Here is a 12,619-nt window from a genome sequence, read left to right as displayed (position 1 = left end):
TAATGAGCAGTGGAGTCTGCTCACTTTGCAGTTATTCCAAGCACCAGATTTAAATTAGAGCATTCACAGTGACTTTTCCAGTAATCTACGGAAAGGTGTAAAATATGCCATTGAACTGAATAAAAACGTTGACTGCATTAAAATGGAAAGGTCAGTTTTAAATGGATTAAGCTCCCTTTGATCAATCGCACTGCATACATTGCTGGTTAATCCAATCTAGAAGGGAGATAACTCTTCTCTTTTATTTTAAAGGAATAATTCGAGCAAGGTAAAAATACACTACTGTCTGATTCATCGTAAATTTTAAACGGATTTCTTCGATTATGAACAAACTACTTAACTTTGGTTATTATAAACTTACCTGTGTGTTTGTATTGAACTCCCGTTCGATAAAATCCATTGCACAACTAATTATCACAACGATGAGAACAATTTCTCTCTTGAAAAATTTGAAAATTTACTTGTAATTTCGACAGAGTCGATGTCAACAATGTCTTCGTGACGTATTGGTCGAATCCAATATACCTGTTGCGGGGGTTGGTTAACATTGAAAGATAGTTTGACAGCGCGATCATTTTGATCGTATATGGGTTTGGGCGACGAAAAATATCAATTGAAGGCAATTACATAGGAGATTTATATGGAAACCATTGATCGCCAGTCTATCAAATTTTCTTCACAATTAAAATATCACTGATTGCACGGATACTCGTAAAAATAAAGTCATGTATAAACTATAAATATCCTATCTTCTTTATGTTATAAATAATTTAGCAAGGATCATGAAGCTTACCTCCGAATTCTCTGAGTGTATTTTTAATTTTATACGCATTCTTTCGATCGAATAATAACCGCTTCAGTAACATCTTTAAGCGTGTTGCGGCAGCCCTCAGCGTGTCTATTGGGTGGGTATATAATGCTACTAAGCCCGTATGACCCCGTAAGAAGTGGAACATTAATTCTCGATTCGACAGTTTTGACCGAAGTGTGATAAAGCCCGTAAAACGAATGTATAGTTGTGTTTGTGCGGCATGTGTGTTCAAAAGTAAATAATCCCATCCGAGTCGCTAATCAAATAATTAGAACAAAATATTTCAAAAAGTAAAGCTATAAAATTTGCAGAGATTTTACTAGAATGTAAAAGACGGTAACTAAATACAGGAATGCGGGTAGTTATGTGTGCGAACGCTCAAACTCAATGCCAATTGTCGCAGGTATCCAGACCACTCGGGCCAAAGACTACTCGGACTAAGACCAGTCGGACCAAAACAAGACCAGTCGGACCAATTAAATTATATTATAAGGCTAGACAATATGCTATTTATTTATTATTAAATCACAATACAAAGAAGCAAATAATTCTTATATGGAATTCTTATATTTAGAGTTGTTTGGTTCAATTTTGTGTACGTAAATAAATCAACGATTAGTTTTAAAATTAATTAATAATGGTGCCAAAAAAAAATATCAATCTAATTTTTCTTTACTCTTGCAATGAGACTCGGTATGTCCAGAGTTGTTTGGTTCAATTTTGTGTACGTAAATAAATCAACGATTAGTTTTAAAATTAATTAATAATGGTGCCAAAAAAAAATATCAATCTAATTTTTCTTTACTCTTGCAATGAGACTCGGTATGTCCAGACTTTCTACATATACGGGTATACTGTTCTTGTCTGATAGCCTAATTTTACTTTTTCCACATTCGCGGTATCCCCAGTGGTTTCATTCCGTTCTACCCCACTAACCCCTGGGTTACTATATATGGGGGGGGGGGGACACGTTTTCAAGTTATCCGCCCTTGATGCGTTAATATAAACAGCACATAATAATACGAAGACCGGACGTTTATATGCCCCTTTTTAAACGTGACTACAAGTGTGGTTCTCGATATTTTGCGATTTGGAATACAATTATCAATTTATTCAAACAACACGTTATTATTAGTTCGAGTAGTCATATTAAAACACACACAATTATCAATTTATTCAAATAACACTTTATTATTGGTTCGAGTAGTCATATTAAAATAAACACAATTATCAATTTATTAAAATAACACTTTATTATTGGTTCGAGTAATTATATTAAAACAAACGCAATTATCAATTTATTAAAACAACATTTTATTATTGGTCCGAGTCGTCTTTCTGTTGGGTCCGAATAGTCTTTTTGTATAGTCCGAGTAGTCTATTTATTTGGGCTGAGTTGTCTATCACTTGGTCCGACTGGTCTTGAACCGAGTGATCTTTGGTCCGAGTGGTCATGGATTCTTGTCGTAATTGTACTTTAATTTCCTATGCTGTCACCCCTAATACGAAATGATATCTTCCGCAGAGTGACGTAACCATCTTCCATATTGGTATTTTTCTCTGGGAAAAGTTTGTGATATTTCAATTTTTCAAGAGAGAACTTGTTTTCATCGTTGTGATAATTAGTTGTGCAATGGATTTTATCGAACGGGAGTTCATTACAAACACACAGGTAAGTTTATAATAACCAACGTTAAGTAGTTTGTTCATAATCGAAGAAATCCGTTTAAAATTTACGATGAATCAGACAGTAAATAGTTTATGTTGAATGAAAAATGGTCAATATTTATTCCAGTAGACTATAATGGCACCTTATCATTATCTCATTCATTTGAAATTTTCATCTTTATTTAATTAATTTCATAAATGGTTTAGGCATTGAATAGTGTGACTAAAACCCAGATCAAAATTTCCATTCCGGTTCTCAAAAAAAATATTTTTTTGTAAATTCTGATATAAGGTAAAAAATGAAAATGACCCTGGAAGCGTTCCCTGCATTTAGAAATAAGCTAGAAACCACTCAATAATGTGACCCTATCATCACATGCTTTCATGTGTAGCACCATTTACCCAAATCTACCATTTTTTCAACCTAGTAATAATATGCCGTTCTTTATGCCAAATTGTCATTTTTTATTTTAAATTTGTGTCAAATTAAAATGTCCCTCAAAATGTGATTTCCACCAAGCCAAACAAGGTTGGAAGTCTTAACAAAGGGACATAGGCTTCTCATGTCGTGGGCTCGCTCTGTCTAGTTAGTCAGATGGGACAAAAAACCGAGGTTCTGTGTACATTGGCATGCACGTAACCCTTGGCAGTTGGAATTCAATATAAGAGTAGACCGTAGCACCATTGTCCAGGCAAAATTTCCCTCATAGCACACTGCATGGCGTATGCCCGTCTTAATATTAGCCTAGTCGGAGCAGAACCAGTAGGACGTTAAATCTCGTTTCATTTACATCACATTTGGACACAAAAAAAAGCTACTATTTTAAATTAAGAATGACCATTAGGCATAAAAAAACAGTAAATTATCAAAAATTGATGTAAACTATTGTATTATGAGTTGAAATAATAGTATTTGGGTGGTTTGGGTAAACGCTAGAAATACCATCATACAAATAAGTGCAGAGTGTGTGTATTGTATATCTTTATCTACAATGCTCCACCATCTAACAAAGTTGCGGTTGATATTTAAGAAGTTTTTCTTATTTTATTTGTATAATTTTTTTTTCTATGTCATAATATATATCATACTTTTAGTTCAAACTTAATTTTCAGTATGTACTAGATGTAATTGATCTTGAGGGAACATATTTTTAAAGACAATGGGCGATTTATCTGATGATGAAGACGTACCTGATCTCGTAGAAGTTGATGTGAAGAAAGTACCTATTACAATTATAACAGGATATTTGGGTAGGCAATAAATAACAAACTAACTTCATTTTATGCTTCTTCATGCAATATCTACAATATTATACAATACTGGTATTGAATTTTTCTATTGACTCGAAGGACATCTGAGCAGAAAAGTAGGATGCTAAACCCCATCTCATTTCTAATTGTAATGCATTTCAGGCGCTGGTAAAACAACATTATTAAATTATGTTTTAACAGAACAGCATGGTAAAAAGATAGCTGTTATACTTAATGAATTTGGTGAAGGTAAATAATAGTTTATTCAACAAATACAAAAAGATGATAACAACCAAATATTTAAATTTTGATACAAGGAATAATTATGCTTAGGTCAACAATAAAAATTGTCTTAAGAGTAGTTCTTCTAATTGGATTTTAAAAAAATGAGGTAATGTGCATAGGTACGTTGTTAGTGCATTTAAAAAGATATAAAAAAAATAGTAGATAATAAATCTTCAAAAATTCTTGAATTGACAGGTTCTTCATTGAATGTTTTTTTTTTTTTACAGGTGATTCTATAGAAAAATCCATGTCAATTGGAGAAAAGGGTGAACTATTTGAAGAATGGCTAGAATTGAGAAATGGGTGTTTGTGTTGTTCAGTAAAGTACGTTCTTCTAATAGCATTCATAGTATGAAATTCATACTATCTTATTTTATGGGAATAGATTGTTGATATCAGAAATTGATAAATCAACTTGAAGCATATAATGAGTAATCAAGTAAGTTTAAATGTTTGCTTTAATAGAAATATATTTATGTATTTTAGAGATAATGGTGTAAAAGCTATAGAAGATTTAATGACCAAAAGAGGAAAATTTGACTACATTTTATTAGAAACAACAGGATTGGCTGATCCAGGTATGATCATCCAATACATCCTACTGGTATTTCTTATTTTAACACGGGCGAATGGAATCAGGGCTGCCGACAACCAGTATCGCAGCGCAATTTGCGATACATATTTTGTCCGTTGCTAATCAAAAATTAAAATCTAACGTTTTTGATTCGCAGTAACAGCGAATCATTAATATGCCTGTCATTTTGGATATTGACACAAAGATTTATCCACATTTCTCAACACGTTCAACGTGTATAAAATATCAAATAAATTTTATAAACAAAACGGAATTCTCCGTGTGACATTTTCTTCTCGAACTACCCAGACTCAATTCATGATACTATATAATACAGGGACATAACTCTATGAATCGGGACTATTAAACCGGAAATAGGGAATCAAGTAGTACCACTCACGTTGCGAGACATGTCAATTTCGAGTAATTATGTCAGTATTCAATTTGAAAAAAAATAAATTCAGTGTATCCCCCACGTATTGTAAATAAAATATAAAAAATAAATACGTGTAAACGTATTGTAAAGTGAGAAATCAAAGTAAGAATTCCCGTAAACTATTATTGTTTATATCGCGTGCGTCTAGTTAATCGAAATTATTCGTAAAATACCGCGTGCTTCCGATTGAACAAAAATAATAACACACGATAAAAAGCAGACGAAATTGTTTTCTAACGAAGAAATAAGAAGCCACTGCCAAGAATTGGCTTCAGACATAAGGCCTAACAAAAGTCTACATTCATTCAGAAATGTTCACAGCTAGCTGTAGAAGTGCTAAAATTCTAAAAAATCTTAAGAATGAAATCTAATCATTTGCTATCAATTAAAATTAAAATAATTTTGTTATTTAGGTGTTTGATGTTGATTTAAAACTGAAAAACTGCTAATCAATTTTTAAATTTGCTAATCAAATTTGGCAAAATTGGACTTTTTGATTAGCAGTGCTGCTAATCATCTGTGAAAAATTACCGACAGCCCTGAATGGAATGGGTGTCCAAATGATACAACACGTTTGCTTTAGATCATGAGGTCCAACATTGAGTCAAGTGGTGTAGTTTCAATCCCACCCTTGTACATGGGCTTTCTTTGGGTATTCCGGTTTACTCTCACTGCTAAAGACCTGTATGCGCAAGCAAAGTATTGAAATTAAATTGTCCCATAATTATGTTAGAAATGACCTAGTTTGTGTTAAGTGGGTGTTAAATCCCATTTCTCTCATTATTTGAACACAAACATTTGGAGAAGGTATTAGATTGACCAGTTAGAGAATTGAAACTGTCAGTCAATATACATGCCATAATTATGATTTTTAAAGAAATATTTTCTGAAAACAACACAAATATTGAACCACATTGACATCTTTCCTTTTATCTGTCCATACTTGTAATATTAATAGTCAAAATATTTGCCCTATGTCCAATTACACCCTGCCGGATCTCAGTGTTCTTGAATTTACAGTTTGTTTGTCCATTTTCTGGTCCAAGAAACTATAAATGTGTATTATTTTGGTAGTTCAAGATGTAATGAATATGGCAGGAAACATCTGTTGCAGAATTATTCTCTATATTAAATTATTAAGACTGGTAACCTTTTGAAGTGGATGCATATGCAACACATTTTAGTCCATTTGACCATGACAAGATATTTTTCTGTCTTAATTTATATCAAATTGGTTGAACTCTTTTACTGATAATATGTATATATTTTGTCATGGTAAATAGGTCCAATAGCCAGTATGTTTTGGTTAGACGAAGAACTGTGTAGTGATATATATCTGGATGGTAAGTAATTCTCTAGGATTCTGGATTCAAAATATTTCATCACAAAATATGGATTTATTCAATAGAGTTGAATTTGTGGTATTGGAAAATGATTTTTAGATCAAATGTATCACTCACTTGTTAAACATTCAAATAGTAATTAACAAGATTGGTATCTGGCTTGGATGAGTTGGCCTTGTTAGTGATGCAGGACAGAGGGCCTGACAAGGACAGCTGTCTAGTCGTTCGGATGGGATGAAAAACCGAGGTCCCATGTACACATCGGTGTGCACGTAAAAGATCCCTTGACAGTTGGAATTTGATATAAGAGTAGGCCGTAGTGCCACTGCCCGTGCAAAATTTCCCTCATAGCACACTGTATGGCATATGCCCATCATTACTTAGTAGCCCAGTTCGGAGCAGAACAGTAGGATGTTAAACCCCATTTCATTTCATTTTATTTCATGGATGATTTGGTTGTTTGTCTACTTTGTGTTTCATTGACTGACAAACTATCTTTACAAATAAGATAAAGTTTTGAATACAGCAGAAATCTATGAAGGTATGAACTGACAGCTATTCATATTATTTACATGGAAAATAAAATATTATAGACATTTTCAGTCTTATAATTTAATGTTTTCTAGGTGTTATTACAGTGGTAGATTCTAAATACTGTCAAAAGGTAAATAAATAAATACACCATAATAGATGAAATACGTCTAAAAACTATAATGTATATAAAATCCTCTGCAATATTCATAAACTTTTTAATTTAAGTTTTTGGAAAGCAAGTTGGTTAGGAATGTTATAAAACTTACAAATTGACTTTCAAGTTCCATCATTTTTGAATTTTTGAAAGATAATTGTGTTTCTGTGTTTTTGTCTACAGAACCTCGATGAAAAGAAACCAGATGGAAGTCTTATAGAAGCAGCTAGGTAGTTTGATTTTTGTTTATTTTTTTTAATTTCATCTCCATCAGTTATTTCCCATTTCTGTCAAACCATGATTTCTAGTGAACCTCTACCAGGCGGAATTCTTGATCGATGACTTTTTCAAATTCGTAGAAATTTATGATTTAGTTCGAAAGGCTGAAGAACCCTATCAGATCATGCTATGAATTTGCTTTGGTAGGTCACAGACATTATCTCTGTGTCGAGTGAAATTATATATCAAATTGTTTAAGCGACAGAAGTTGCCTTGAAGTTTATATCTGGCTAAATTTCGACAAGGGTTCTCTTGTCTTTATCGTTTGAGACGAATGAACCCATGTCACCAGAAATAAACTTCTAAGTAACTTGTTTTCCATATAAAGGTATCATATTTTATATTGATTTTCAGACAAATAGGTTTAGCTGACGTAATTATAGTTAATAAAACAGATTTAATACAAGAGCAGGAACTCAAATCTTTAAGAGAAAATATTAGGTAACTATATTTTTGTGTTAATTTAAAATATTAAGAATTATCTGAAAAGTAAAAATATTCTCATTTTTAACCTCATTGTACATATTGTAATAGACCATTCTATTCTCAACTTAATCTAATTCTAAATAAACAAATCTATATTCTAATTAAATTTATTTATTTTCAGAACTTGTAATGGTTTTGCTAAAATGATAGAAACTACCAGAGCTAGGTAATTTTAAAAATATATATTATTCAAAAAAAGTAGGGGATATTTGATTTTTAAGTGTTATTAAAGTCACCTAATGAAACTGACGAAGAAACAAATGACAAAATGAAATGAAGTTCACATTCATCGATTTATTCCAAATGATCGTTAGACTAAGTAAGGCACAGACTGACCATTATAAGGGTAAAATGATACCCGGGGTCAAACAGCAAAGTTACCACAGCATCACAACCAAGTCAGTAACGGGTAAATCCTCCTCTGTTTGCCAAACAAGCATTGATCCGACGTGGCATACTCCTAATGAGACGTCTAAGGTCATTTTGGTCCAGATTGTCCCATTCCTGTTGCAACGCAGCAGCAAGTTCTTGGACATTGGCAGGACGTTGTTGACGTTGACGTAACCTCTGTCCAAGCATGTCCCAGACATGCTCGATGGGGGAGAGGTCGGGACTCAGTGCTGGCCAAGGTAATGTGGTGATGTTCTGTTGTTGGAGGTAACCTGTAACGATCCTGGCCCTGTGACATCTTGCGTTGTCATCCTGGAAGATGAAACGGCGGCCATGACGTCGTGCGAACGGCACAACATGGACTGCCAAGATGTTGTCCCGGTAGTACTGGCCTGTAACACGCCCTGCAACAACATGTAAAGCCGTTCTTCCAGCAACAGTGATGCCTCCCCACACCATAACAGAACCACCCCCAAATCGATCATGTCTGATGACGTTAACGTCTTGGAAGTGCTCGTTTCGACGACGCCACTCACTCTCACACCAGTGTCTGTTTGAAGACGAGCGCTGATCTGATTTGCTGTGATGACACGATTTCTCAAGGCCAAGGTACGGATAAATCGATCCTGGGCTTGAGTTGTCGCCCTTGGTCGACCTGAGCGTGGTCTGTCCTGTACAGATTGTGTATCACGGTATCTGGACCATAGCCTGCTTATGACAGACTGAGAAACATTCATTGTCCGCGCCACAACCGCCTGTGTTGTGCCGATCTGTAGCATGCCAAGGGCACGTAACCTTTCATTTTGGGTAAGCCGACGCATATCAAAATTTGTTTTCTGGTCACTAAAACAATTAAACTGATGTTTCCACCCTGGAATTCAATGCCACAATGACTGTAACATTCAAAGTCAGAGTCGTGCAAATCTTGGGTTGGACCCCCATGATGATCCCAAGCATCACCTGCATTCCATGCGGTAGCTATTGGTGCGTTTGGGCGTCACATGTAACTGGAAATGTTTCTTCTATTAGGTTCTATAGTGACTTTTTTCGTAGTCATTTGCATATTTTAGTATTATGCCCCCAAAATCAAATATCCCCTACTTTTTTTGAATAGTATATTACAGTTCTGGCAGTACCAAATTTTGGTATCAATATTACAAAATTTCAAGTAAATCTTGGTCTTGTATTAAGTCCTTATCTCAGTTTAAATTCTACAGTGATACTAATAAACATATTCCTAATGTAAATAAACTCATTATTAGTGTAATTATAATTTTTTCAGAACAAATATAGATGATATTTTAGATCTACAGGCCTACAGTGGTTTAGGTTCAGATAAGTAAGTTTTTACAGTTTGTCACCAGATTTCCTTTAATCACCATTAATTCTGACCAAATATATCTGAACAGATGTCAAACTTACAAGTAAATAAATTATTTGCTGTTATTAGAAGTCTAATTTATATGCCTACAGTACAGATGTGTGATTCATGTCCTGCAAGGGCTCTCTTCTCTAAACTTATGCTGCATATGGAAGTATGAATAATACTATTTAAAAATATTGATAAATAGATATGCTCAGCATACTGTCAAATTTTTAAAAATATTTACCAGGTTTACCAGACAAGCGGCCTAAAAACTCAAAACAGGTGACATTTGTGGGTATTTAATTCCAAAAATTTCCCTTCCTCATTATTATCTATTTACTAACGTAATTTTTAAAATATTTCCCCCTACCCATTATTTTTAAGAATTTTTGCATACACATTCACACAGTCTATGGAAGAACCTCAACCTTTTGGAAGGTGTCACCATTACAGGTTTCTTTTGATCATATTTAAAATCATTATTTAAGGTTAGAGAAATTATTTAAAGATAGAGGTTTTAATGAAGAAGTAAAACATCAAATTGATCAGGTATTTTTTAATTTTATATCTTTACATAACTGTTGCTTTCATTAAGGCATGTATCTGGTGATCTCATGAAATAACCTTAAAATATTGAATTAAGTGAAACGATAAATTTGTATGACTTACAAGCAGCATTTTGAAAATTAATTTGAAGTAACATAGCATTTGAATTTCAAGGAGCAAAATGAATCAAGTGCATAATTGGATTAATATGATGTAATATTGTTATTATAGATGGAGCAACCTCTATACAATCATTACAAGGGGGTCTTTACAATGCTCAGCTTCAATTTTGATTTAAAATTGTCCTCAACATCTGTATTATCCACCGATGCAAAAGCTTTTAAGAAGAAAGATTTTTATCTTACAAAACAAATTAAAACTTTTATTGTTTACCCAAATCAAACAAATCATATCTTTTTATAAGATCATATTCCATAATGCAGTAAGAAATTTAAATAAATCTTTATTAAATGCACCATGGCCTATCTATGTTATTTTTTTATATTTTTTTAGACCATTAGGACAGTCACAATAGATACAGAAGGCTCCATGTGTAAAAAACAATTTGAAAATTTTCTACAAAATTTATTATGGGAGAAGAATATTAAAAATTGCAAGGATCAAGTGACAGAGATACTTCGTCTTAAGGTAATTGTGACAAGTGATATGCATGGAATTGACAAGTTCAATTTATTTTATTACCAGTTTATTTGTTGTCATCCCTGTGACTCAGTGAACATGTCGAGTGGAATTCTTGTATATTATAAAATTGAGAACACCACTCCTGCGGGAGGTCTATTGCATGTGCTTTAGACAGTGAGTCAAGTGTTTCGATCCCAAGCTGGTATGTGACAAGAAGTAGGGAACTACTAAAGACCCCTACGTGCAAGCAAATTATTGAAATCAAATTGTACCAGTTAGTCCTGAAATGACCCAGTTTGTGATGAGTGGACTTTAAACCACATTTCTCTCTAAAACACTAAGTAGTGGAACCTTTCCTTTTGAAGTTGATGTTACAATCCATTTACACATAATTTTTATAGACCCAAATTTTTAAAAAAATGAATAGTTGGCGGGTTGAATTTTAATAACTTTAGTTAAATTATGGTAAGCAACAGTTATATACATGTATATTGATACATATGCTATTGTTTGTAGGGAATATTGTCCTTTGACAGTGAAGATCAATGTTTTGTCATTCAAGCCGTCCACCAAACTTACGATTTTCAAGCTACAACAACGGCACATGGTGATAGAAACCAAATAAACAGATTTGTATTTATAGGTACGGCTGAATATCATTTTATTTCATATTTTAAGTTCTGTACCTTTAATAACATTTTACTTACATGGAGCAGATATATTTGGAATAATTTCCTTTCTTTATTGCAGGAAGAAATTTAGATAAAGTAATTTTACAAGAAAATCTACAAAACTGCTTGGTGAAATGAAAGCCTGTGAAAAACTGATTTATTTATTTATTGAAGATAGCTACATACAGGAAGAAGCTTTTTGAATGAGTTGAAAGACAACATTCATTTTGTAAGAAAAACTCCTACTGCTTTGGTGTTAATACAACTCAGGGTCACTTTAGCATTGATGTGATAGGAGCTTTAGTAAATGCATTAGATCTCCAAATTCATACACCTGCATCTGAAACTAGAATTCTCATCGTGCCAAGTACCAGAATTTTTGACCCAAGATACCTAGCTTTTGCTTACTCTAAATCTTGAATTTCCAAAGCAGTTCATCAAGGAACTGTGGATTCAGGGGTCGTAATTTAAATTACATGAGCCATGCCCACTAATTTATGTCAGCATATGGCATTTTAGGACGATAATGAAAACAGTCCAATGACTTGACATGGCCAGGTAATATGGGATTCACATAATAAAAGGGAAAACTCAACAGAAAAAGAAATCTAGTACTTCTGTACAGGTGTTTTTGGATGTGATTCATGCAAATATAAACAGAGATAATTAAAGATACATTAGATAAAGAGCTGGCAGTTTTCACTATAATAATGAAAAACCAGATAATGTAAAGGGGATATGCTGAAAATTTCAGTCCATCAGTTCAATTGCTTCACTCTTAAGCCAAGAAAAACTTTTATTTTAAAATCACTGTCACAATAATTAACAGTCTCGATTATTCATTTTTGCACTTTAATCATCATTGAGTGTTGAACAGCAGATCGGATTCAAATCCAATGAAAATCGGACACATGAGATGGCATCAAGAGTTGATTATGGTCTTTTCATGTTAATAAATGTCTAATAGTCTATATAACATTTCAGGCCTAAAGAAAGACCTGCAATAGGCATATTTAGCTCCTGCATAATATGTTTAAGCAACTTTTGATAGGGATCTTTGTTAATAGTTTAAAACATCTCTCTAAGATTTAAAATAAATATGTCATCATTTAATTTTTTTATATGTTTATTATTAATCAATACATAAAACTATATAAATGCATATAGTTGTGAATTCAATATA

The 12,619-nt window shown here is 33.1% G+C and overlaps 1 protein-coding gene across 1 annotated transcript; it reads left to right on the top strand.

Annotated features, from left to right (window-relative positions):
• The first annotated feature begins 252 nt into the window (after window positions 1–252).
• LOC126817460 (zinc-regulated GTPase metalloprotein activator 1) lies at window positions 253–12,596 on the top strand. Its single transcript, XM_050544450.2, has 15 exons — window positions 253–268; window positions 3,593–3,730; window positions 3,893–3,979; window positions 4,243–4,339; window positions 4,502–4,593; window positions 6,309–6,368; window positions 6,995–7,032; window positions 7,240–7,286; window positions 7,690–7,776; window positions 7,943–7,987; window positions 9,494–9,550; window positions 10,066–10,126; window positions 10,637–10,771; window positions 11,282–11,408; window positions 11,516–12,596. The coding sequence occupies exons 2-15, from the start codon at window positions 3,640–3,642 to the stop codon at window positions 11,572–11,574; spliced, it is 1,083 nt and encodes a 360-aa protein (XP_050400407.1). The 5' UTR covers window positions 253–268; window positions 3,593–3,639; the 3' UTR covers window positions 11,575–12,596.
• Window positions 12,597–12,619: the final 23 nt, after the last annotated feature.

Source organism: Patella vulgata, chromosome 4 (assembly GCF_932274485.2).
Source record: "Patella vulgata chromosome 4, xgPatVulg1.2, whole genome shotgun sequence".
NCBI classification, from domain to species: Eukaryota; Metazoa; Mollusca; class Gastropoda; family Patellidae; genus Patella; species Patella vulgata.
This window is presented reverse-complemented; position numbering and strand designations above follow the sequence as displayed.

Coding starts and splice junctions, on each gene's coding strand:
- LOC126817460 (XM_050544450.2), top strand. CDS start 3,640: ATGGGCGATTTATCTGATGATGAAGACGTACCTGATCTCGTAGAAGTT. Junction 6,369..6,994: donor TAGTGATATATATCTGGATG/GTAAGTAATTCT, acceptor AATGTTTTCTAG/GTGTTATTACAGTGGTAGAT. Junction 7,033..7,239: donor ATTCTAAATACTGTCAAAAG/GTAAATAAATAA, acceptor TTTTGTCTACAG/AACCTCGATGAAAAGAAACC.